Source organism: Trypanosoma brucei, chromosome 8, assembly GCF_000210295.1.
Source record: "Trypanosoma brucei gambiense DAL972 chromosome 8, complete sequence".
In the NCBI taxonomy this organism is placed as follows: domain Eukaryota; phylum Euglenozoa; class Kinetoplastea; order Trypanosomatida; family Trypanosomatidae; genus Trypanosoma; species Trypanosoma brucei.
Genome location: NC_026741.1, coordinates 1,540,096 through 1,563,792, shown reverse-complemented (window position 1 = coordinate 1,563,792; position 23,697 = coordinate 1,540,096). Strand labels below are relative to the sequence as shown.

General features: G+C 47.6%; 13 protein-coding genes across 13 annotated transcripts; 1 reads left to right on the top strand and 12 right to left on the bottom strand.

Annotated features, from left to right (window-relative positions):
* Positions 1-1,803: 1,803 nt before the first annotated feature.
* On the bottom strand, positions 1,804-2,805 carry TbgDal_VIII6110 (hypothetical protein, conserved; the record flags this gene model as incomplete). The annotated part of the gene is made up of 1 exon (XM_011777647.1): positions 1,804-2,805. One exon carries the CDS (start codon positions 2,803-2,805, stop codon positions 1,804-1,806), a length of 1,002 nt encoding a protein of 333 aa, XP_011775949.1.
* A 1,405-nt stretch (positions 2,806-4,210) lies between these two features.
* TbgDal_VIII6100 (basal body component, putative) lies at positions 4,211-8,449 on the bottom strand (the record flags this gene model as incomplete). The annotated part of the gene is made up of 1 exon (XM_011777646.1): positions 4,211-8,449. The coding sequence occupies one exon, from the start codon at positions 8,447-8,449 to the stop codon at positions 4,211-4,213; it is 4,239 nt and encodes a 1,412-aa protein (XP_011775948.1).
* A 1,095-nt stretch (positions 8,450-9,544) lies between these two features.
* Positions 9,545-10,759, bottom strand: TbgDal_VIII6090 (2-amino-3-ketobutyrate coenzyme A ligase,putative; the record flags this gene model as incomplete). Its single annotated transcript, XM_011777645.1, has 1 exon — positions 9,545-10,759. One exon carries the CDS (start codon positions 10,757-10,759, stop codon positions 9,545-9,547), a length of 1,215 nt encoding a protein of 404 aa, XP_011775947.1.
* A 493-nt stretch (positions 10,760-11,252) lies between these two features.
* Positions 11,253-12,014, bottom strand: TbgDal_VIII6080 (hypothetical protein, conserved; the record flags this gene model as incomplete). Its single annotated transcript, XM_011777644.1, has 1 exon — positions 11,253-12,014. The coding sequence occupies one exon, from the start codon at positions 12,012-12,014 to the stop codon at positions 11,253-11,255; it is 762 nt and encodes a 253-aa protein (XP_011775946.1).
* Positions 12,015-12,310: 296 nt separating this feature from the next.
* Positions 12,311-13,030, bottom strand: TbgDal_VIII6070 (hypothetical protein, conserved; the record flags this gene model as incomplete). Its single annotated transcript, XM_011777643.1, has 1 exon — positions 12,311-13,030. The coding sequence occupies one exon, from the start codon at positions 13,028-13,030 to the stop codon at positions 12,311-12,313; it is 720 nt and encodes a 239-aa protein (XP_011775945.1).
* Positions 13,031-14,569: 1,539 nt separating this feature from the next.
* On the top strand, positions 14,570-15,010 carry TbgDal_VIII6060 (hypothetical protein, unlikely; the record flags this gene model as incomplete). The annotated part of the gene is made up of 1 exon (XM_011777642.1): positions 14,570-15,010. The coding sequence occupies one exon, from the start codon at positions 14,570-14,572 to the stop codon at positions 15,008-15,010; it is 441 nt and encodes a 146-aa protein (XP_011775944.1).
* A 34-nt stretch (positions 15,011-15,044) lies between these two features.
* On the bottom strand, positions 15,045-15,539 carry TbgDal_VIII6050 (60S ribosomal protein L12, putative; the record flags this gene model as incomplete). The annotated part of the gene is made up of 1 exon (XM_011777641.1): positions 15,045-15,539. The coding sequence occupies one exon, from the start codon at positions 15,537-15,539 to the stop codon at positions 15,045-15,047; it is 495 nt and encodes a 164-aa protein (XP_011775943.1).
* A 298-nt stretch (positions 15,540-15,837) lies between these two features.
* TbgDal_VIII6040 (hypothetical protein, conserved) lies at positions 15,838-16,947 on the bottom strand (the record flags this gene model as incomplete). Its single annotated transcript, XM_011777640.1, has 1 exon — positions 15,838-16,947. The coding sequence occupies one exon, from the start codon at positions 16,945-16,947 to the stop codon at positions 15,838-15,840; it is 1,110 nt and encodes a 369-aa protein (XP_011775942.1).
* Positions 16,948-17,946: 999 nt separating this feature from the next.
* TbgDal_VIII6030 (T. brucei spp.-specific protein) lies at positions 17,947-18,447 on the bottom strand (the record flags this gene model as incomplete). Its single annotated transcript, XM_011777639.1, has 1 exon — positions 17,947-18,447. The coding sequence occupies one exon, from the start codon at positions 18,445-18,447 to the stop codon at positions 17,947-17,949; it is 501 nt and encodes a 166-aa protein (XP_011775941.1).
* A 334-nt stretch (positions 18,448-18,781) lies between these two features.
* On the bottom strand, positions 18,782-19,081 carry TbgDal_VIII6020 (hypothetical protein, unlikely; the record flags this gene model as incomplete). Its single annotated transcript, XM_011777638.1, has 1 exon — positions 18,782-19,081. The coding sequence occupies one exon, from the start codon at positions 19,079-19,081 to the stop codon at positions 18,782-18,784; it is 300 nt and encodes a 99-aa protein (XP_011775940.1).
* A 56-nt stretch (positions 19,082-19,137) lies between these two features.
* On the bottom strand, positions 19,138-19,458 carry TbgDal_VIII6010 (hypothetical protein, unlikely; the record flags this gene model as incomplete). The annotated part of the gene is made up of 1 exon (XM_011777637.1): positions 19,138-19,458. The coding sequence occupies one exon, from the start codon at positions 19,456-19,458 to the stop codon at positions 19,138-19,140; it is 321 nt and encodes a 106-aa protein (XP_011775939.1).
* Positions 19,459-19,957: 499 nt separating this feature from the next.
* Positions 19,958-21,253, bottom strand: TbgDal_VIII6000 (fatty acid desaturase, putative; the record flags this gene model as incomplete). Its single annotated transcript, XM_011777636.1, has 1 exon — positions 19,958-21,253. One exon carries the CDS (start codon positions 21,251-21,253, stop codon positions 19,958-19,960), a length of 1,296 nt encoding a protein of 431 aa, XP_011775938.1.
* Positions 21,254-21,624: 371 nt separating this feature from the next.
* Positions 21,625-23,475, bottom strand: TbgDal_VIII5990 (hypothetical protein, conserved; the record flags this gene model as incomplete). Its single annotated transcript, XM_011777635.1, has 1 exon — positions 21,625-23,475. The coding sequence occupies one exon, from the start codon at positions 23,473-23,475 to the stop codon at positions 21,625-21,627; it is 1,851 nt and encodes a 616-aa protein (XP_011775937.1).
* Positions 23,476-23,697: the final 222 nt, after the last annotated feature.

Below are 23,697 nucleotides of genomic sequence, written 5' to 3'. Positions count from 1 at the left end.
TTATTCAACACCTCTAAGGACTCGACATAACAAATCCAACTGAAGGAACAAACGTCTCTCATGTAAAAAAAAAAAAAGAAAGAAAGAAAGAAAGAAAGAAAGAAAGGAATGAACGCATGCGTGCATGAATTGTATTTACGCGCCACAATTAATGGTATTAAAATCCTCTTCACACATCCTTCATATGCCTTTACTGCTGTCGCTGCCAAAAACATTGTGATATCCGTCTCTGCATATTTGATGTCACTTTCCCTATTTTTGTTTTTGTTTTTTGTCTTTGATTTTCTTTTTCTTTCTCTCTCTGTCTCTTCTCTCCTTCTTTTCTACACCTCAACTAATGAAACTAAGTCATTCAAACAAGAAAAGAAAAAAAAAGAGAGGAAGAAAAAAAAAAAGGAGCAAATACACGCAAGTTTGTCCTTATCTTCCTCTCCTCACTCCAAATGTAAGAGAAAAAAGAAAAAAGGAAAAAGAAAGAATAACAGATAAAGCATGACGCAAGTGTACACATGCATATAAATGCAGTAACAATTCCTAATGCAACAAAATGGTTTCCTCACAACTTCACTCATTTCCTCCTCTACACCACCACCACCACCACCACTTATGCTGCACTTCATATCGCCCACAGCAGCATCCAACAACAATAACAATAACAATAACAACTAAAAGTGAAACAAAGTAAAAGGAAAAAAGAAAAAGAAACTAAAAGAAAAAGAGGGAAATGATGCCACTACCAACAGCACCACTCACACAGCACCACGTCATGTGAAATAAAGAACAGTACGCCGATCGCACCCACAAGGACGATTATATATATATAGCAGACAAACAAAAAAGGAAGTAACAAAAAAAAAAAAAAAAGGACGCCCGAACTTTTTCTTTTTTTGCAGAAGTCAAAAAGAGAAAGCAGTGACTTTTTCCTTTTCACCTTTCCTCAAACTCCCTTCACACCTTTATTACAAGAATCATTTAACTTGTACAAAAAAACAAAGGGAACGAAGGAATGAGGGAATATGGACCCATACTTTTGAGAAAGAAAAACAAAGGGAACGAAGAAACAAAGAGACGGGAGGTGACCAAGAAAACTGAAGAAAAAAAAAATAATGACAATTATGATAATGACAAAACAAAACCAATCGGGGAACAAATCGAAACAAGAAAAAAAAAACACAAACACGCACGGCTCCCTACAAATGGCGTTACGGAGCGACAAAATTGTGCATTAAGTAAATGGGTACATACACACGGGAGAAAGGAAGCAGGGAATGGGGAATACAAAACAACAACAAAAGGAAGAAAATTAGGAACAAAGAAAGATGACAACACGGTTCAGACTCTATGATGAATAACCACAAATTTTCAGTGTTATGTTTTCGCGCCCTTTTCCCAAAACTTTCCTCAGGTCGAATAAACAAACACGCCTGCATGTGTCCCTTTTACACTTCCTTTTCCTCCAGTGACTCCTCTTCCATGCGTTTTCCTTCAAAAGGGAATATAATACGCACGTGCTCGCATTCTCTTCCAGCATACACTCCACGGACAAATACACACACACACAAATATATATATATATATATATATGTACACAGCTGCACACAAACACAGACACCCCCCCCCAAAAAAAAAATACATTTGTATTCAAAACATACTGCATGCACATATACATTTCCTCATGATCTCTCACTTCTTTCTTTTCCTTCGTTCACACTAACCGCGTCCTGTCCCTTCCCTTTTCTCCCTTCTTTTTCAGTTTTCCTTTATTATTATTATTATTATTATTTTTTTATTTTGGAGGGGTTTTCATTTGCTGGGAAGCTTTGCTGCTCTCCTCTGCTGTTCCTCCTCTCGCTCTCGAGCCCTATCACCAAATATGTCAAAATCTGGCGGCTGCTTCGGAGCTGCAAACTCTTCGTGATTGTCATCGCACTCAACAACAACTCCCGGCACCCGCATCTCCCAAGTGCATTCTGTTGGATTTGTAAAACCCCAAACTGCAATTCCAATCTTACGCGTATGCCAGCGGCGCTTGTATTTTTCCGAATAAAGTTTGTAATATGGGCATACCATTGAAACACCGGCCACCCACGGACTGATGCTTTGCTGCACCCAATGAAGTATTCTGTCTAGAATACCAGGGCAAACACGTACCGCCCATGATACGTTTTCACCACCGGTTTGAATCCACGTCCGTAAAACCTGACCCGAATGAATTTGTCCTACAGCGACGTTGCGGTCCCGCTGACGGACATAATACAGCACTCGTGGGTCAAATGAAATAACTGTCGTTTGCTCATACATGTAATCTGGGTACCGCTTGTAGAGGTCAAGTAACCTATCAACACATAACCGCGATCGATTTCTTTCCTTCACTTCAATAAGCATTTTAAGGTTGTTCTCACGACAGAACAGCACAGAATCTTCTAGTGTTGGGACGCGAATCTGCCCCGTGGGATCAGTGATAAAAGGAAGCTCCTTTAGTTGAAGGAGCGTGAGTTCATCAATCCGTTTCGTCGCCGGAACACCCTTCAACTGTCCATTAGCCACGGCATCATGGAACACAACAAGTTCGTTATCTTTCGTTAGTCGTACATCCACCTCGATACCAGCAGCACCTCGGGAAAGTGCATATTTAAAGGCGTCAAGAGTATTCTCAGGAACGCCAAGTACTCCTCTGCAGCCGCGGTGGCCAAACACTAAACTTCCCCAACTTAAACGTGTGGGACCTGCTGGAAGTTGCAGGTGACGTACGTAAGCCCAACCTGCAGCCACAGCCATACTAGATGCTACAAATACACTCTTCATTGCCTTCTCCCTTCCCCTCTCCTATTTGTGAAACAAAACAAGAAACACAAACACGTAACCACCTTCACCTATACGATCCTCGTCCTGTATTCTTCTTTATTCCCTGCCACGCACAGCAAGGGATTGCTTCAGATGTGAGGAGGAGTTCGAGAAAAGAAAGTGGAGGAAAGAGAAATTCTACAACAACAACAACAAACAGCAACCAGTAGCTACCACTTACATGTTTCCCTGCAAACACGCATCACTGCGGATACACCCAACAATCCGTAACCAAAAAAAAAAAATAATACGTAAATTCGAAGACACTTCGAAACATTGCATACTCAGCCATGACTCCTCACCTACAAACGATCAACTTATATGGACCTTCTCACCGGGCATATTAACAACACAATTTTAAATTAAAATTTAGAAGGGACGCAAAGAAACGGGGGGAGGGAGGGAAGGAGGTATAGAGGAAAAGAAAAAAAAAATTTGTCCGCCGGTGGCTGTTGATTTTTCCTTTTGGTGCTGTCAGGCATCACTGCACTCCCGCACGGACTCATGTTGCACTTCAGGCCACCAGCCCGCAGATGTCAGTTGCATCAACTCTCAATTAAATATTCAAAGCCTATGAGACGCGTCATTTAAAACGGCATTACACATTTGTGCTGCGAGCAGCGCCAACCGTCACGTTACCAACGTGGAGTTTTCCACAACACGCTTCGACCATCACTTTTTTTTCTGCTTCGGTGCATTTCAATGCGCTCCTTAACAAACAAACAAACAAACTCATTCTCCTCTTTTTTAAAGAAAAATAAAATAAATAAATCACCCGCGACGCTTTGGGGTCACGCAATGCAGCAACGCAGGTTACGAAGCTATTTTTATTTTTTTTAAAAAAAAGAGAGACAACCTAACAAGTAAACACTACAACTAATTAAATTCGAAAATTCATCCAAAAGGAAAGCATGGTCTACAATTTAGACGGTTAACTGGGGAAGAGAAACAAAAGGCAGCAGCAGCAATTAGTGATCTGACAAATAACAACGCTGTGGAGAAACCACCCCCTCTTCCGGTTGATTTTGCGGAAAGATTACAACCTCAAAAAAAATAATTGTATATATAGTCACGCTGCGTCCCGTATTATCTCATACGATGAAAAGAAGGAGTAAACAGTGTAAGGAACAAAATAATAATAATAATAATAATGGAAAAAAAAGTAAAGAGAGAGTGCGCTAAGGTCCACTCCGCCCCATCCCTCAAAAGATGAAAAAATGCCGCAAAAAAGAGAGAGAAAGTACAACCGAGTGGTTACACACAAAAATTTATGCTGTGTATCTATGTTCATAGAAGGGGCGCAACAACAAAAAAAAAACAAGGCAAACAACTAGAAGAAACTACCTGAACTACAAATTCATCCACTTCAATCGACACCTCCAAACATGAACTCGTTTGTACCTGTGTCTTCTTCGTGCATGCGTCGTCCTGCCTCCAGTTGTTCCTGCTGCTTGTCGAAACACAATTGCATCAGTTGTTGTGCGCTGCGCATTTCTTCTATTTTTTCAAAGAGATCTTTCTCCCGCATACGAGTCTCAGCAAGGGTAACGTCATTAATATTTTTGAGCGACTCCAAGTTTGCGCACCGCTCCCTCAGGGATGAATTTTCTAACCTTCGAGCCTGCAGTTGACAGGACATCTCCGCCTCCCGCTTGCGAGATTCCGCCAGTTCTCTCTCAAGAGCAATAAACTTCTTCTCATCACTGCGTATCTGACCTTCAAGGCGGCGATTCTCCATGTCGTGGGCACTAACCGCCTTCGCAAGATCAGATATCCGCTCCTCTAATCTCTGCCTTTCTGCTGTAGCTGCTGCAGTTGCTTGTTGTGCCTCCTGCCGAGCAGACAACAGCTGCTGCTTTATATTAAGCGCTTTCCTATTTGCATCATTTAATTGTGTGTACAGCATCTCCTTCGCAGTGTTAACGGCTTCCAGTTGGTAAACTGCCTGAGAATTCTTTTCACGCTCAACAAGCAAAGCTTTCTCTTTCTCGTGCAATGCCTGTTGTGCATTTGTCAGTTCGCTCCGGAGCTCACGCAGTTCTACCTCACTTTGGCTCTGTACCGTTGCACACTCATCCAAGCGCCGACTAGCCCGATCGTACTGTTGTTGCATTACGCGTTTCTCCTGCTCAAGAGCAATACGTTCGGTATCCATACGCTGCTCAAGGGTCCGAAGCTGATCCTTGAGTGAAGAGATTTGACCCATTTGATGAGCCATCTCAACACGTGCGCACTCTAACTCCGTCTTCTCACGGTGGAATTGCTCCTCTTTGCGGCGGTAATCCTTCAGCTGGTTTTCTATCTCTTGGCCTGCACGTGCCGATGCATCGGATAATTCCTGACGTAGTTTTGCCAACTCTGCAGCGTGATGTTGCGCCTGTTTTGCCATTTCCTTACTATTCTCTTCCTCAAGTTTTCGAACACGCTCCGCGTGGGCGTATTTTAGATCATCAATCTCACGTTTAAGTCTCAGTTGCTGCTTCTCAGCCTCTTCAGTGTACTCTCTCATGCATAAAAGGGCGCTGTCACACCCCTTGTTGGCGATACTATTAACACCTCGTAAGAGGCGAGTGGCGATGCTAATGGCAAACTCACCAAACATCTCTTTGGTCATTAATGCGTCATCAGCATAGGTGATAAGTAGGCGGTTAGAGTTTACCGCCGTCCTACGTTGCACGTCACTCGCTTCACACACTGAATTGTTTTTCTCCTCCTCCACACTTTTGATTGTGGCGTGCGCACGCGCGAGTTCGCTGCTCATTGCATCCAACTTTTCCTGCATCTTCTGTTGCTCCTCGCTGTGCTTACCAACGTTAACTTGCTCTCTGTCGCGTATCACCGCTAACCGTTGCTGCAACGTCATCTGCTCATTTGCTGCTGCTTTGAGATCTCTCTCTTGAGCCACTAGTTGGCGCTCCATCTCCCGATGTTTATCCAGGAGTACCCTCATTCGTTCATCCTGTTGGTGAATTTGTGCTTTGTAAATTCTAGATTCCTCTTCTCGCGACGCCTTTACCTTTTCCAGGTGGCGCTCCAGTTCTGACCGGAGCTTGTTCACCTCATCCACTTGCTGAAGCGCCTTACGAAGCGCCTCCTTTCGCATGGTGTGTTTCTTCTCCTTCGGCGCCATCGCCTCTTCCAATTCCACAGCGCGCTCCTGTAGGGTTTGTAAGCGATCCACCGTTTGCAACATCTCCTTGTGTTTCTGCTGGATTTTCTCCTCACGATCCTGGACCTCCCTCTCGAGAAACTCTACGCGAGCTTGCAAGTTGTCTGAGTCACGGCGGGCCATATCCACCTGGTGCTGCATCCGTTCTTCCAACAGTGCCACTTTGGTTCGCTCCTCGGAGAGCGCAGAAATTTCCTGTTGTAACGCCGCAATGGTAGTCTCACGTTGGGTTATTTCACGCTCCATATGCTCACAGCTCTGCTTCGCAGCATCTTCAGCTTCACGCGCATGCTGCGCTACCCGCGCACACTCCGTCTCCTTCGACAGAATTTCGCCTTTTAACCGACGAAGCTCCTCTTCAACCTCCCGCTGGGACCTCTCGGCCACTCGACATTTTTCTTCAAGCGCCTTATTGGTCGCTTGTAGCGTTTCCCCACAACGTTGCACATCAATCATCTCCCGCTGTGTCCGCTCAAGGGAGCGCTGGCTCTCGCGGAACCTTGCCTCGCATTCCAGAAGTTCTTTCGCTAAAGTGTTGTTATTCTCCTTATCAATCCTTGTGCGCAGCTCCTGAACCTCATCCCGCCTGGCAACGACCTCTCTCTTAGTGTCTTCAAGGGCACGTTCAAGGAGCTCACGTCGCTTGATCTCCATTTCTTTTTCTGCGTTGGCGTACTCTGCTGCTTTACAGAGGGTTTTCTCTCGCTCAGCGGCAGCCGCAAGGAGCTCCTGTTGCTTTGCTAAAGACGTGCGCAAGCTTGATGCCTCAGATGTCGCCGCTTCCAGTCGCCGTGCGCTTTCCTTGGCTTCCTTGGCCCACCTTTCGCATTCGTCACGCACATTGGCCAGTGCCTCACGGGCGGAGTTAAGTTCACATTGAAGCGCCTTGTTACCCGACATTTCTTCGGTCAAGCGAAGATTCGCGGCTTCAAGCTGCCTGCGCACATCATCAATAGCATTTTTCTTCTGGGACTTGCAGTCGCCCAACTTATTGTTATGCTCAAATGCGAGTTCCTGGATTTTTTTCTCATGCGCGGTTGACAACAGTTGCAGTTGATGCTCCTTGTCCTTCAGCTGATCCCGCATCCGCTCTATGGTGTGCGCAGCATCGTCAAGACGCCTTGATAACTCTCTTTTCGCATCGGAAGCACGATCTCTTTCCATGCTTAGCCGATGTTCAGCTTCCTTTAACTCAAAGGCCACCCGATCCCTGTCCTCCTTTAAGCGGTCCCGATCAGAGGCGATGAGTGCAATTGACTCTCGCGAATCCGCAGCTGCTCGGCTGCTCGCTTCTTTAGACGAAGCAAGAGCATCTTGGCATTCCTTCAGTTTGGTTGCGCCCTGCTCCAGTTGGACGCGCAGCCGACTCATCTCCGCCTTGATTTCCGTCACCTGAGCCTGAGACGCCTCCAGTTGGGAATTCATCTGCTCACGATCGCGTGTGTTGCGGCTGCGCTCCTGCTCAAGAGTCGCCGACACTTCCTTCCATCGCTGCTCCATAGTTTGCGCGTCAACTTCGCACTGCCGCAATTGGCCAGTCATGGCACACAGCTTCTCTGTCGATGACTTGGCCGCGTGAATAGCCTGCTCAATTTCTTCCTGCTGCCTGGATCGCACCTCGTTGTGAGTTTCTTGCTCCTTCTGACGAAGTTTGCGAACTTCTTCCAGCTCGCAAGTAGTTTCGTCCAGCTTGTCCTTCAACTGACCATATGATTCTCTCAGTTCTTTGAGTTTTTCTTTCATTTTGCGTCCCGATTTCTGAGCATCAGATAACTGCGCGGAAACTTCGTCAAACTCTTCGGCACAGGCTTTCCTTACTGTGCGCAACTCCTCTTCATGTTCACTTACGATTTGCTTAACGCGCTCCGCAGGAACCATCGACTGCATTTCCCCCCGTGCATCTTCCACTGACTGCGTTAACGCGGCAATCCTCACTTCCAGTTTTCGAATTTCTTCCTCCTTCAGCCTACATTCATCCACAGATTTCAGAGCTTCCTCAAGCTCTTTCTGAAGTTCCGATTGATGGGCTTTCAACTCTTCCCGCTCCGTCGAAAATTTGGAGACCATACCGTTATAAGTCTGCTGGAGTTCCTCAAGCGCGGCCTCATGCGCTCTCTTATTTTCCTCTATGATCTTTTCGGCATCTATTAAACTGTGTTGCACTTTTTGAAAGTCTATACTCAAAGCTTCATTCTCCTTTACAAGTTTATCTATCTGATCTTCGCATGTACGGTTCTTTTGTTCCAACTTCTTCGCCTTCCTCATAACTTTATCTAACTCGTTGCTAATCTTTTGGGCATGTGATTTGTGAGCCTCATCCTTCTTCTTCCCTTCACACCGTAGCTCCTCAAGCACGCGGATGAGTTCGTGGATTTCGCCATCCTTCGCGTTAATAACGCGAAGATACTCCTCAAGCAACTGGTCAAGTTGTGCCATACCGTTTACGAACGGAAGGGAAGAGGTTCACGCCAGTCCACGGAGAGGGAGCCCTTCACGGCGACGCGGCGGGCTCACAGTTAATAAACAAAGCTACAGATCAGGGGGAAAAAATCAACAAATCAAAACCTACAGGTAACGACGCGGTGTGGTGTCCCTTTGTTTTTTCTTCCTTCTTTTGTGTGTGTGTGCCGCCTAGAGGAGGGCACGATCCTGAACGAACACATATCAACACATCAAAAGGGAGGGAAAAGAAAGAAGAAACATAACGTAACATAATGAAGAGACAAGTGGAAAGGAATATGCAAACGCCCGTAGGTTACACGCATGTGTGACAGGGACTGAAAGCCCGAAAAAATAAAATAAGATAGTGCAGGCACAGAAACTGAAACCTCAATTCTGCCGCTTATTCACTTCTCGCCGCCTTGGTGGTTTTGTTTCTCTCCTTATCATCATCTTCTTCGACACACAAGCACAAAGCTAATACACCCGACCGCTAACAAACCGTTTTGCAAAACACCTGAAAAGCAGACTCACCAAAAAGAAAAAAAAAAAGACGAACTCCTCTCTTATTATTCGTGTCAACATGAATTATCGCACCCTTTCCCACTTGGTATTTTACGGGATTTAATTTTTTTTCTTTTTGCCACCACCGGCTTTCTTTGGGCTCGCTTCAGTCGCTAAATTCTTTCTTTTGCCGTAGTAAAAAAAAAAAGAAATTGAAAAGTTATCACACTCACGCACATCCGACTATATTCTTTCTTTGCCGTGTTATATCGCACCCCCCGGGGCAGAAAAGGGAGATAAAATATACCTTGTATGGTCATTTTTCTCTAAACACATTGTGCATTCGCAGAATGTCGACGGAACGTTGCAAGAATACAAACTAAATAAAAAACAAGAAAGGAAAGAGACACGCTCATGAAAAAAAAAAAGAGAAGTAGGGGTGGCACGCAATTATCCCTTTCTCAAATGCTTCTTTATAATAATTCGAATGACTATTCAAAGAGCATCTTGTGCCTTTGGTTCTGTTGAAAACTGATGCTAATGACGCCGAGCACCGCTTTCTATTCCACGATTTACCATCACCGGACCCTACACGTTAAGTTCTTTCTTGATTTTTGTAAAAGCATCAACGGCAAGCTTCACGTCTTCTGTAGTGTGAGCAGCAGAGAGTTGCACTCGAATACGAGCCTGTCCCTTGGGCACTACAGGGTAACTGAACGCTGTTACATAAATTCCTTCAGCCATCATCTTAGCAGCGAATTCAGCAGCAATACGTGCTTCGTATAGCATAACTGGAGCAATGGGACATTCCTCGTGCCCGCTGAGTGTGAAGCCGGCTTTCTTCATTTCAGTACGAAACAGATGTGTGTTATCTTGCAGCTGCTTCCGCGCACTAGAGGTGGTTTGCAACAGCTCCATCACCTTGAGCGTACCACCCACAGCTGCAGGAGCGATGGTGTTGGAGAAGAGATATGGCCGACCCTTTTGACGCTGAAGATCGACGATTTCTTTGCAACCTGATGAAAGACCACCACTGGCACCACCAAGGGCTTTGCCAAGTGTCGTGTTCAGGATGTCTACCTTGTCGATAACACCAAACAGGGCCGGGGTGCCGCGACCTCCCGGACCCATGAAGCCACTGGCATGAGAATCATCAACCATTACGTTTGCGTTGTATTTTTCGGCAAGCTGAACAATTTTGTCAAGCGGCGCAACGTCACCGTCCATGGAGAAGACACCATCTGTGACAATGAGGCGAATGCGATTATGCTGAGTCTTTTGTAGCGCAGTTTCAAGTTCCTTCATATCCAGGTGCGCATAGCGGTGGCGCTCCGCCTTGCAAAGTCGTACGCCGTCAATGATGCTCGCGTGGTTCAGTGCATCTGAGATGATCGCATCTTCTGAAGTAAGAAGTGCCTCAAACACACCGGCATTTGCATCGAAACAGCTTGGGTAAAGAATGGTGTCTTCCATCCCCAAAAACTCAGTCATCGTCTGCTCCAACTTTTTGTGGATATCTGTGGTACCGCAGATGAAGCGCACCGACGCCAAACCGTATCCGTGCGAATCCAACGCATCCTTCGCTGCCTGGATTACCTCCGGATGGTCCGCAAGGCCAAGATAATTATTCGCACAGAAGTTCAAAACCGGAGTAGCAGCGGTCGAGACATTGATGGTGGAGCTTTGCTTGGATGTAATAACTCGCTCCACCTTGTATGTACCAGCCTCCTTGATTGCTGCGAGTTGTGCAGCCGCCGCTTCCCGCAGCATTGAACTAACATAACGAGGAACAGTGCGGAACATATGTCACACAGAGAAAAATTAACTTGGCACAAGGAAAGTAGGTAGTACCAAAGCCAGCAACAACCTAACCCTTACGAAGACTCCCTATTCCGGAAAGCTTTGATGTCTGTATTTCTTACTGTCACCGATGTTCTGTTTAAAACCCCCTAAAGGAAAGTAAAGCTTTTGAGCACGTTTGTCAAAATCCCATCCTTGAATATAATGACAGTCATATCCAGAGTTTGGAGGGGGGTTTATGGTGTATGTGGTATAGACAAATGAACAGATGATTAGTAGTAGTGGTAGCAGCAGCCGCAGCAGTTGCAGAGATAAATAAAAAAACAATGGATGAGATTCATTCAGCACGAAATCTTGCGTGGCGGTAGAGCACAAGCGTGTGTTGAGCGAACAACCCGCAACGAAACGCGTCAAAACGTCCCCGGCCACACCGTTACCAAGTGGTCCAGCCAAGAAGGAAAAAGAATTGACGAGATCAAATAAAAGAAATGATGTCTCATTTCTTCGCCGGAAGGTTGATTGTGCGGAACTGGTGAACAACACGGTGAGGCAGCGACCCTTTTATTTCCTCTCGGCTCTGATTGGACAACATGATAAACAGGCCACGCGCCCCATCGGGGAGAACACGATTCCCGCGAAGTGTATTATCCTCTAGAAGCTCCTTCAACGCGTTGTCAACATGCTTTACAACTGAAAGGTCCTTAACCAACCAAACAACACAACGCGTCCCTTTGGCATCATGCTGCAAACGTTGCATAAACGAACCAACGCCGTCAAACTGGTTTTCTAGTGTGTACAGCTTTCCGCACGATGATAGCCCCCTTAAACTCTCCTCTACGGCGGAGTGGCCGGCACCCCGAAGATGAATGCCAGTGACACCAAACATCCTGCTCGCAATGGCCTGTTGTACTTCACCTCCCGCTGGGAAACAGTGGCAAGGAGGAGCATCGGTCGCATCCCACGGGGGGAAAATGGACCAAACACACGTGAGTACAACAGCTAAAAGGACACCAATTACATGGCATGGTCCGAAGCCCGTTGGGCTCGGCGCTTTTTCACTCACTGCACGAACGGACGGACTGCTCAGTGGGCGCGCGACTCTAGCAACCGGTGTCTTATTTGTTCTTTTTACTTCATTACCACTACCACCCAACGCTTCGCCAGAAGACGACGACGTCAGTGGCTTTTCTTGGGGTGATATTACGGCCTTCGCACTCTCTTTTGTGCGACGCGCGCGGGGTGGTCTCTTAGGGGGCATATTATTGGGGGATGCCGCGTTCCTTCAGTCCCTCCACCCTATCTCTATTTCCTTTTGGCATATTTGTTTGCGTACAAAAACAAAAACAAAGGCAATTACATGAAGTAAAGTGAAGGGACATTTAAAAATATCATGGACGTAAACCTAGGACAATGCTCGCGCCAGTGAAGAGCAAACAAAAGGACCGCTGCCCCATGATGCTGACTAAATTTTTCCATTCGAACACGAACAACAGCGCTGAGAGCATATTTCGCTGCTGTTCCCCCCTCCTCCATCCCTCGCTGCCCATCGAAATGTCAACCACGAGGTAAAGTGGGGGGCAGCGATAACTTATGATCCTCAACTGCCACAAACTGTTTGTACTCCGCCACTTCCTCCCAATGGTGTCTGGTGCTCAATTTTTTGAGTGCCTCCCGTCCCCGATCGGACACCGGCCACTGCTCGCTGCTCATCCGCCTCGCCAATTCCAATGCCATCTCACCATCGTCAGCCACCTCCGCCGCTTCGAGTAAGTGCGTATACGTGTGTGGAAGAAAAGGCACCCCATCAGCGTCTTGTTCTCTTCCAACAGCCAGAGCCTCAGCGTACCCTCCACGGGACATCTTGGCTTTAATGAGCGCAAGGTAACAAATACTATCCAACTTTAGCTTGCCGCTAAAGCAACTAAACACTTTCTCCACTTCCTCACTGCGGTTGGCGTCAGCACAGGCTGCAAGAGCGCAACCGACACCAACGACATCTGGTCGGATGTTCTCCCGCCTCATTTGCTTCAATACCATCAATGAGGCCTCCCATGCAGTCGGAGGCACACACTGGCGAAGGATGTTTGTGTAGTGGGAGACATTCATTGCCACCCCTTCGTGTCGAGCGGTGTGCCACAACTCCATCGCACGGAACCAGTTGTTTGCTTCAGCGTTGAGCAGCTCCTGCTGAAGGGCGTACACGTGACCGAACTGATGCATCCACCCGCCACCATAGCGAGGAAACACGCCCTGCCCCGACAATCGCGGGTGCATTAGTTACGGCCTTTCAGAAGCGAGAACATTACAGGGGAAAGCAGAAGAAAGAGAAATGGTGGTGAAGGTGCACAGATGAGTTGTGTAGAAAAATAAGAAAGCACGCGGCCCTTACCGTCCACATTGTAGGCGAGAAATCGAAACAAAAAAAAAAGCAGACAGCCAGAGTGTGACGTTGGCGGGCACCCGAGAGGGGCCTCAACTCACCCAGACATTCCGTTATGTTTTTTTTGCTGCTGTCTTTTCCCCTGATTACTTTTAGACTTCTTCCCCCATCCTCTGGCAGTTGACCTTCTTCCAAAACCTCGTAGCCATTCCAATTGCAGGAGCCTGCAAAAAGGGAGGCAAAGAATGAGAGGGAAAAAACTGAAGGAGACAAAACATAGTAGTAGAGGAGAAGCAGCAGCCAAAAACACTGAAACGGTACAATCGGATGCCCTCCTAAGACGCCTTCCCAGAACAAAAGAAAAATATTAAGGCGCGAGATGGCTCAGTACGAACCAGGTATCGGACCAAACGGGGCGCCGAGGCGGCCGCCAGCGCGCTTTATTGCACCTCTTTTCGATGCATCAGGGCGCTTACTTGGAGCGCTGACGCATGCGTCGTCGTCGGCGCTTTAAGCGCTTTATGCGCTTCTTGTGCCACTTGGGCCGCATCCCTCCAGGGCGGCTGATGGTCCCCATCCTTCACCTTCTGACTAGAGTAAATAAAGAAAGCAAGGAAGCAAAGAAAAAGCAATGAGGAGCCGTCCGTCGATAAGAAAGATGCAGAAAGTAAGAAAAACTGTCACGGGCTTCTGGTGAGGTGAGCCTTGGAAAAGGGAACCCCCCCCCCCGCCCCCGAGATGGTTTACTGCCGTACGGTGAACAGAACACCACGCAGTATTGAAGGAGAGCGCTAACAAAAGAACAAACCACACGGGAAAAAAGGGCCGCTCCTCAGCGTATCAAAAACAGAAGAAAAAAAAAGGAACAAATCATAAGGGTGAATACACACTTGGGTTGTTCCCCTGCCACGAATCCATGCGCGACAAGACGAGTGAGCGACACTGATTCGCCCGACCGCGGGATCGTTCAGCGGTTCGACTGTCCACTTACTTGGAGCGCTGGCGCATGCGTCGTCGTCGTCGCTTTAAGCGCTTTATGCGCTTCTTGTGCCACTTGGGCCGCATCCCTCCAGGGCGGCTGATGGTCCCCATTGTGTGCTCTAATGTATTTGGTAGTTTTAGACGTTACAAACAAAGGCAGCGCAAAAGAAAAAAAAGAGAAAGCGTTAACAGGAGGTTGGTTTAAGTGAGCAGACGGCAGTCAAACACCGGGCGCGTATGACTGTCGCCCACAGCAGTTAGAAAGGAGTGAGAGCCAAGACAATAATATAAGAAAGGAACATTATAGCACAGGCATACCTCCAAAGGGGAAGAAAACATTGACACTTGTTTCCACTCTAGAAGTAGAAAAATGGAAAGGTAACTAGACGACGAAAAAAGGGGGGAAGACATCAAATGCTTTGTTTCCGTACCCATAAATAGGTTGCACGCACATGTGCATGCGTTTCGTTGATCGGGAGTTCGGCGTGCGAAACTCGCAAAAAAGGAGCACTGAACGGCACCACGAGGAATGTTCACCGATGCATCAGGGCGCTTACTTGGAGCGCTGGCGCATGCGTCGTCGTCGGCGCTTTAAGCGCTTTATGCGCTTCTTGTGCCACTTGGGCCGCATCCCTCCAGGGCGGCTGATGGTCCCCATTGTGTGTTCTAATGTATTTGGTAGTGTTGTTCAGCACGCGATTCAGCGATGTGAAGATAAAGAAAAGGTAAAAGAAAAAATGAGCAGACGAACAGAGAGGGTTGCAAAAAGAGACACATCAGTTATGCACTTGAGAAAGAGAGCTGATACCCGCATGGGTGGCTTGTGGGAGGGCCGGCCACCCCCTTTCCTTTTAGATATTAACAATTGGATGGTTAAAAACAAAACTAAATAAATAACAAAAGGAAAAAAAAGGAACCCACCAAAGTTTAGTTGGGGACCTTCAGCTTACCTTCCTGAACCTTCTCCTGAATCGCGCGCGGGTGCTCACCGTCGATGGTACATCCGATGGAAACGGCAGTGCCAAGTACCTCCATCACCACAGATTTCATGCTGGCGCCCATAGAGTTCGGCGCGGACTCCTTCGCAATCTTCAGAATCTCAGAGAAGGCGATGTTACCGTCATGCTTAATGTTCTTCACCTTCTTGCGATCACGCGGTGGCTCCTTCAGCGCACGGATCAGCCTTGAGGCGACGGATGGCGTGACGACGACGGTAGCCACACGGTTCTTAACGCGCAGCTGACACGTAACCTTGAGACCCTTCCAGTCCTTCGTGGATTTGGCGATGTCCTCACCGATCTTTTTCGCATTCAAACCGAGTGGACCAACCTTGGGGGCGAGTGACGCCGTTGCAGGCACCTCACCACCCACAGCACGGACGACGACTGTGATCTCCTGATTGGGGTCAAACTTTGGAGGCATGGTTCGCTGTGGATCCTTTCTAAAACAACAATTCAAATAGAATAGAGTTGAGAACTGGATGCGCTGGTAGACCAAGAGAACACGAAAATGCAGCGAAAGATGAAACACTGGAAAGAAAACAAAAACGCTCCACAAGAATGGCAGGATAAGAACGGACGAATGTGCACACGTGTGTACGTTCTCTCCATAGAAGTGTGCATTTCCCCAGTCTGTGAAAAAACTGGCACACACTAAACGACTCAAGTATACTCGCGTGAGAGATGGCGAACGGGGACCAAGCCCCCAAATAATGTGACCATTAGTTCTCGCGCACGGCAACTGAGCCGTCGCTATCAAGCACCACACGCAGCGAAGCAAGACTCGGTAACCTGCTGGAGAGATGTTGCAACACGGCGGGCCCAACGACTCCAACCACGGCTTTGGAAACACAACGTCCATTTTCCGCTGGTAAATCGTCCTTCACCAAATCAATAAACCACTCAACTACCTCATCATCAACATCCAGTTTGCCAATCCCGTGCCGACTATCACAGCGGTACCCATCGACGGTTGCTCGGACTATTTCCCTCGCAGTCGACAACGACGCTGGTAGGAAAGGATAGGTTTGTATCATAGACGAAGAAAGTTGCGAGTAGAGACTCTTAAAATCACTTTCTACGATACGTCGCATATCTGATAAGCTCTTCCCCCGCGTTCGCCCTTGGCGACCAAAGTCTGTTGTTATTATCACCGTCAAGTAGTTGAGTGGCGCGTCAGAGGCCTCGGGGAATGTCGTTGCCCTACCGAATAGCGGAAGGAGAACGCGCACCAGATCCGGATGCAAGCCATTCAAGTCGTTGACTATAACAACACCGTTTCGTGGATACCGCTTGGCGTGTTCCACAATTTTCTGCACCACATCGCTGCGGAAGTCTGTTACTGAGTAACCGTCGTAGCTTACTCCGGAAAGCACAAGGGAGGTATCACCCACCAGGCACGACATGTCGCGGCAGCGAAAGGCGAGAGCAAGGGATATGAGTTGCGCAAGCGTCGTTTTCCCCACCCCATTGTCACCCGCGAAGTGTAACACTAAAGGCCTTCCCGGATTTGCTAGTTTGACCGCGATATCTCCCTTTACACCCTCAACCACATGCGGTTGTCCTTTAAGACCCTTTTGCAAGAGCCTTGCCAACCTCCCCATCACGTCACGCTTGTAGTCGTGTCTATCCACATCGACGGGGTAGGTGAAGAGCTGGCATTTAACTCTCCCCATAAAACTGACCTGGCCATCACAAAGCGGCTTTTCCAAACAGCCGCTGTTATGCGGGCTCTTACTCTCGAGACTAAAGTCGAAGTGTGCCCAGTTCACAGTGTAGGAGAAAACTGCAACCAATAGTGCGAGGCATATCCCGGTGAGACCCATACCCATGAAGCTCGTAGTAGCATACAATAGGGGTGACGGCAATGAGAACCCCCTCACGTTGTATTTCAACAAATTGTCGGAGAGTGAACAACAACAGTCCGGAACGAGGAAAATGCAAATGGAGGGAAATAAAACAAAAAAGAAAAAATCGAGGAGTGAAATGCAGTGGGCACTCTCACATATACGGAGATGGAGAAAAAAAAAACGACGACAGTGCCGGAGTTGGTTACAGGTGAAACAGAAGAGGAGACAATAAAATATCAAAGGAAATTACACCGTCGTCACCACTGGTGTTATCAGTTGAATGGAAAAATGTTGAAGCGTCGCAAGGGGAAGAAGTAGACGGTGGAACCACCCCTCTTCTCCCCATCTTCCCTCGTTGATAGGTTGGAAAAAAATAAAGATGAGCCAAGTTGGAACAATAACAATAAAATACCTAAAATAAAACACACAAGAAAAAGAAGATCTTCTAATTTGTTTGATTGCTTATCCCCTAATACCTTCCCACGGAACTCGTGAGATGCCATTTTACAGTTAAGACCCCCATACTTCCTCGACAGCACCTTACTTCACAATTAGTCATTCATTCAGTTATTAGTGAGTTCACCATGCTCCTTTTATTTGCACGCCTTTTACACGCAGAAACAGAATTCACGATCGTAAAATATATTAACGGACAAGTAAACACGACCGCAATCTATTGAGTCGTGTACACGTATACATATAGGTAAACTTGAACAAATTTAACGGAAGAAAACGATAAGAACAACGCACACACAAAAAAGATAACTGTACTCTGCCACTCTTCCCCCTTTGCCTCTCTCATGTCTTGCTTAAAACGTTAACACATTAATCCACACGTCTTCACTTTTTTAAAACACACACACACACTTTACTGCTGCCAGATTTAGTCTGTATCTTCACGCGAGTCTTTTCTTCATTCTCTCATAGAAGTGGGGAGTTTCATCACGGACAGGGTGCCGCTGTTGATGCGCTTCAGGTGTCCTACAACATGCTCGTCTGAGGGCCCTCCTTTCCGTTACCGTCTTCTTCCCCCTTACGTAAACTGTCGAATTCGGGTGGGTTAGATGGGGTGCCGGAGCGGTAAAGAAGGTACACACAAACAGAGCACCATTTCAACCCGCACACCATGGCGGTGCAGGAGCAGAAGTTGGATTCACCCGTCCACTTTTCGCGCCTCTTAATACCAACCACAAGCGTGTAGATTGACAAAGTCAGTAAGGCAACATCCGCTGCAACAAGAACGCCCATAATCACGACTCGCTTAAGACTCCTGGGTTGGATGCGGCTCTGAAGTCCCTCAGTTCCCATAACGTGCATGGCGATTGCCAGGCCGATGAAAATGGAGGCGGCTACAAACCCCGAGGCGGCCATAAAGTTTGAAAACTTTCGGACGAATACGGCGGCTCCCACAAGGTACGAAATGAGGAATATTGTGTACACCGTTACGCGGATTCGGAGACACGCTTTCTCTGAAAGAGCCATTTTCTCTTATTTATTCACTCTTGACTTATTGCCGTAGGAAAATTGTCTATCTCTGGCGCAATACATGAACAAGTTTAACGGTAGGAGAAAGAAACGGTTAGGGGAAGAAATAGGCATGCCACCAAAACAACGACACAAAAGCAGCCTTCATGTGCTGGGCACTACGGACACGTAGTAAAGCGAAAGTTAAAGGTTAAAAAGAAAAATAATGAAATCGTTCCCGCACCAGTAGTGCTGTCCGTGGCCAAAGCACGCGCATTCCCGTGAAGGCACTTGGGACGTACTAGAAAAGATGTACACGCCAAAGCAAATCAGAGCGGGACAACCAGGGACCTCAGCGAGCACCGAAGATTCTGGGCCCTCCTCTACGATCTGATGAGGGGAAAAAAGTGAGGGGACGTAAAGAAAGGAGGGAGGGAGAACCCCCAACAGCATGGTAGTCAACAGCTGAAGGAGATTCTAGTGTGCGCAGCAGTGGAAGAGAAGCCACAAACGCCTCTTTGCACACTGGGGGACATACAACACAGCATGAGCCACCCTCACAGAAGGAATTGTTGTAACATCTCCTCTCCCTTCTTACCAAACGTTCCCTCTCCCCACCCCAACACACAAATATGCACCCCCCAATCAACATTTCAGATTTTGTACGTTCCTATCATTTAAATTCTTATTCTTTCTGCGTGTTATTTTTCATTTCTTTTCCCCCTTTAACACTGTGAAGCACTCGTGGAACACCACAGTATCACACCTTTCAATCGTTTTCTTCCGTTTTTTTTTCGCTTCCCATCTTTCCTTTATGCGCCTCTTTCCGAAACAACTCAACACACCCTCTTCTCTCTGGGAAAGAGGCAGAGGTCCTGAAGGCGGAAAGACTTTGAAACATACATGAAAAAGATATTTTCCCCCGCAAGCATGTAAGATCAAAGTAAAAGAATGAAGGGGGTACACAGACATCCGTCTGCGTGTACGTATATTTATACGGCTCACGTGGGTTTCGCGCCCACGTGACATAGGGCAATGATTAAAAAGGCGAATAAAGCGCGTGGTAAATGCTAAACGAAAATAAAGGAGCCGATTACATCAGCACCGGTCGATACCGGCACTAGAGAGAGAGTGGCAAAGAATGAGGAGGACGATTGAACTAAATATATTAACCAAGTTGTAACACTGAAGATTTAAAAAATAAAATAAAACAAACCATCAGTACCCTCCCTCTCCTATTTTTTCAAACCTATTCCTACACCAGAATAGCACACAACTGCCACAACGTTGAGGACCTTATTCGCTTTTGATACGGAAATCTCCATTCTATCCCTCAGCCTTCAACCACACTCACATCTCCTCTTTCCGGCTTTCCCGTACGTCGGAAATATAACGCACTTGCGGTCACTTGAATTGTTTCTCAACCCCCCCCCCTGTTTCCCGCGCGTCAACTGTTTTCATCTTCTCTCGACCATCGCGAACGAACCGAATGTACCGCTCTCGCCACAAAGCCTTGAGGGAAAACATTTCACTCATTCAAGTAGCCCACTTGTAGGTGATGGAGAAGGCTCTCTGCACCTGCCGAGTGCTTATGCATTCCGCTACCAAACTCCTTCGTGGCGTCTTTACCAATATAGAGGTCAAGCACCTGCCTTCCACCAGGGTGAACCTCATACCATTGGAACGTTTCGTTGTCGTGAGTATAGCTTGTGCCAGTGTTGAGTGGTTTGTCGAGATCAATAACCCTGTTACTAACCACTATCAATTTCCTTCCCTTCTCTACCAAACTATGAATATCTTCCCATGTGTACATCTTCGTCTCAGCCGGTTCACACTCGTCCATTTCCCTCTCCAAGATGGCAGCCTGCTTCAGGAGTCGCTTGTACTTCAACTTGTTCACGTTCAGTTTAATTATATCGTTCGGAGTACGCACAAGTCGACTCGCCAGGCCCACGAACTCACACAGTCGAATGACCCACTTTGTTGGATCGTAGTGATACCACTTAATACCGTTGCGGTAATCTTGGCTGAATTCGTGATGAAAGTTGTGATACCCCTCGCCGAAGGTGAGGAGAGCGCAAACCACAGAGTCGTGCGGTGTGTGGCGGTCCGAATACGTTTGTACGGCACCAAAGAGGTCCGTGTGAGCGAGACTGTTGATGAAGAAGGTGCAGTGATGTACGAATACAATCTTCAGGATAGCTGCGTAGAAGTAACCGCCAAGCCAGTCACCCCACCCAAGGCCACAGACAAGCGTCGGGAGAATTATGCCAGACGCAATGGCCATCTTGAAGAAATGTCGGTGCTGAAACTGGATGATGTTGTTGTACTTGAAATCGCTAACGTCAACCCTGGCCGGTATTGCATAATTCTGCTTCATGATCATCCACCCAATGTGCGAGAAGAAGAAGCCACGAGTCGCATCATAGGGGTCCTTGAAAGTGTCAACATACCGGTGATGAATGCGGTGATTGCGGCACCACCACTTGGCTGAACCTTCGAAAGCGCCCGCACCGGCAAAAGCACAAATCCACTGGAGGATGGGATGCGCAGTAAAACTCCTGTGGGAAAAAAGGCGGTGGTACCCTACGGTAATACCGATCATACCATTAAATATGTAGAACAAAACACCCACAATAAGCGTGTTAGTCTGCAGCGGGACACCCGCCATCAAGGCCCCTATACCCATAAGTGGCGGGAGGGCCAGCACAGCAACGGCAACCCAGTTAATTTCATAGTTTCCCTTTGACCACTGTGGAATGTCATATTCAGTTTTCTTCACGGCCGTCGCGTCACAGACCTTGCTTTCCATTGCTTCGCTCATCCTTATCCTTACTACTGTTAATTATGCGCCTTCACTTTGACAGTAAAAGTAAGTAAAACTCCCCTTCTCTACTTTTCGTATATTCCCCCACAGACTGACTGCGAGACCAACCCACACTTGCAGCGATGTAACTAATAATTTGAAATGGGGGAAAGTGGAGTTGCGTTCAAAGGTAGAAAAATGTGAAGCACATCGAGATACCAAGAGAGCAGCTGAAGTATATACTTAAACGCAGTCGTGCATCGCACACGGCAAGGAGAACACTGCCCTCCTATTTACCATTCACTTCTCTCCCCTCCACCTTATCGTGCTAACTATTATTTTACCGGCATTATTTTTTTTTATAGGTTCACAGCGGGAAGTTAAACTTTTTAGTGGACCCAAATTAGAACTTTCTTGTCCTTGGAACCAGTGGCGACCCGCTGGCCGTCGGGACTCCAGTCTGTGGAAAAAATCTCATCGCTATGTCCCGAGAGATCTTCAACAAGCTCGCGTTTGGATACTGACCACAGTTTCAGCGTGGAGTCTCTACTCCCCGAGACTAGAAGCCTAGAATCCAGACTCCAGCTGACATGATACACAGCCGCCACGTGTCCCCTAAATGTCGTGATGAACTTCCCGTCTGAAGCGTTCCACAGTTTCACGCTCTTGTCGGCTGAACTAGATGCGATCATGGTACCATCGGGGCTGAACTGGATGTGGAAAATGGCACCCTGATGGCCGGTCATTCGCCCGAGTGGCGTAACCTGCTGCTGAGGAGACCACAGGAACATGGTATTGTCATCAGAACAACTAACAAGTCGCTCGCGGCCATCAAGTCGTGCCAACACGTCCTGGTAGCGCGCTGTTGCGTACTGCTGCATCTCCTCACGGGTATCGAACTTCCGGCACTCATGGTCGAAGGCACCAGTCCTAATGACGAGGTCTGTGCTTAATGCAATGAAGTTCACCCAGTGTGCGTGTCCACGAAGCACGCTGCGGGGGGCGCCGTTACTTGAGTCCCAAATAATTATGGTACGGTCTTGGGAAGATGAATAAATTCTTCCCTCCCCACCCCACTTCACACAAGTCACACCCGCCTGGTGCCCCGAAAGAGAAAACTGAAGACCAGTCACGGTATGCCAGACCTTAAGGGTCGTATCTTTGCTAGCGGACACAAACCGATTGCACGAGGAGTTCACATGCAGAGGCTCCCACGATACATGGGTCAGATAAGCTGAGTGCGCCTTGTGACGAGCTCCCTTGTATTTGCCACTTTCCCCATTACCTGACCAAACAATGAGAGAACCATCTTTACTCCCACTCGCGAGGTACTTCCCGTCTGGGGACCACGACAACACCTGAACCCAACTGGTATGTCCCTTGAGTTCCTCTGTTGGGGTCAGTGTATGCACATCCCAAAGCCGTATTTCTTTGTCACCACCACCCGTGGCGAGAAGCTCACCATCGGGCGAGAAGCTCACAATAAGCACAGCCTCACTGTGGCCGTCAAGTTTCCCCGAACAACGTGTCACAGGCCGCACCTTAAACTTCGCTTGCGGTTTAAACTGAATTTCAACAACAGCTTCTTCTGGCAACTCAAAAGTCAGTTTTTCCACGTCTTGTGGTCTCACGCGCCTTCCCTCCTTCAACATGGTATCAACATAATCATCCCGCTGCTTCTGGAAGAGCGTATCCCGGACACTATCGTTAACTTGCTCACCTCCTATAAAAAACGCATAGGGCGTTCCCTCTGCTTCTTTTCCCATCATGCTGTTGAGCAGGTCGTCCAGCTGCTTTGGTGTCGCGTTAACTGGCAAGAGGATTTGCGTTCCCACCGGTTCCCCAGTTTCACTAACAAGGCGCGTCATAACGACTGCATTCCTCTTTTGGTCCTCATCACCAGAGTCACCAGCATCGGCGTCTGCCACGACCACTTCGCGCCGTTGCTTCTTTCGGACTGGCATTGATACACTCGAGTGCGGTACACAGTCGGGGTTGGTGTACGATGCAAAAGTGTTTCTGCTACGTAAAAGGAAAAACGAAGCAAGGAAATGCCGAAAAAAAAAATGCACGTGTGTCTCCACATACACGCAAGTAGTAGGGAAAACGTTTACACTCCTGTTGTTTTGTGAAGGGAATAATAATAATAACAACAGCGAAAGGCGTAGAAGGCAAGCCACATACCTGCATGTATGCCAATGTATACTGCGTTGGGGGTGGGGAGTTGACAAAAACCCCATCCAATATGGGCAAAAATCGGTTTTACTGCATCTCTATCACCCTCATGTAGTGAAAAAGCGGTACACATTCACCGGCCTCGAAAGTGGAATATATGTCGACACTCTACATTCCCTGAACCGATGCGCGAGAGCCCAATGTCGATGCACACATGAGGGTTACAGACACGTTCCTGCTTGCCCTCGTAACAGCTCCTGCCGCCAACACAAAAACTACCGGCTACA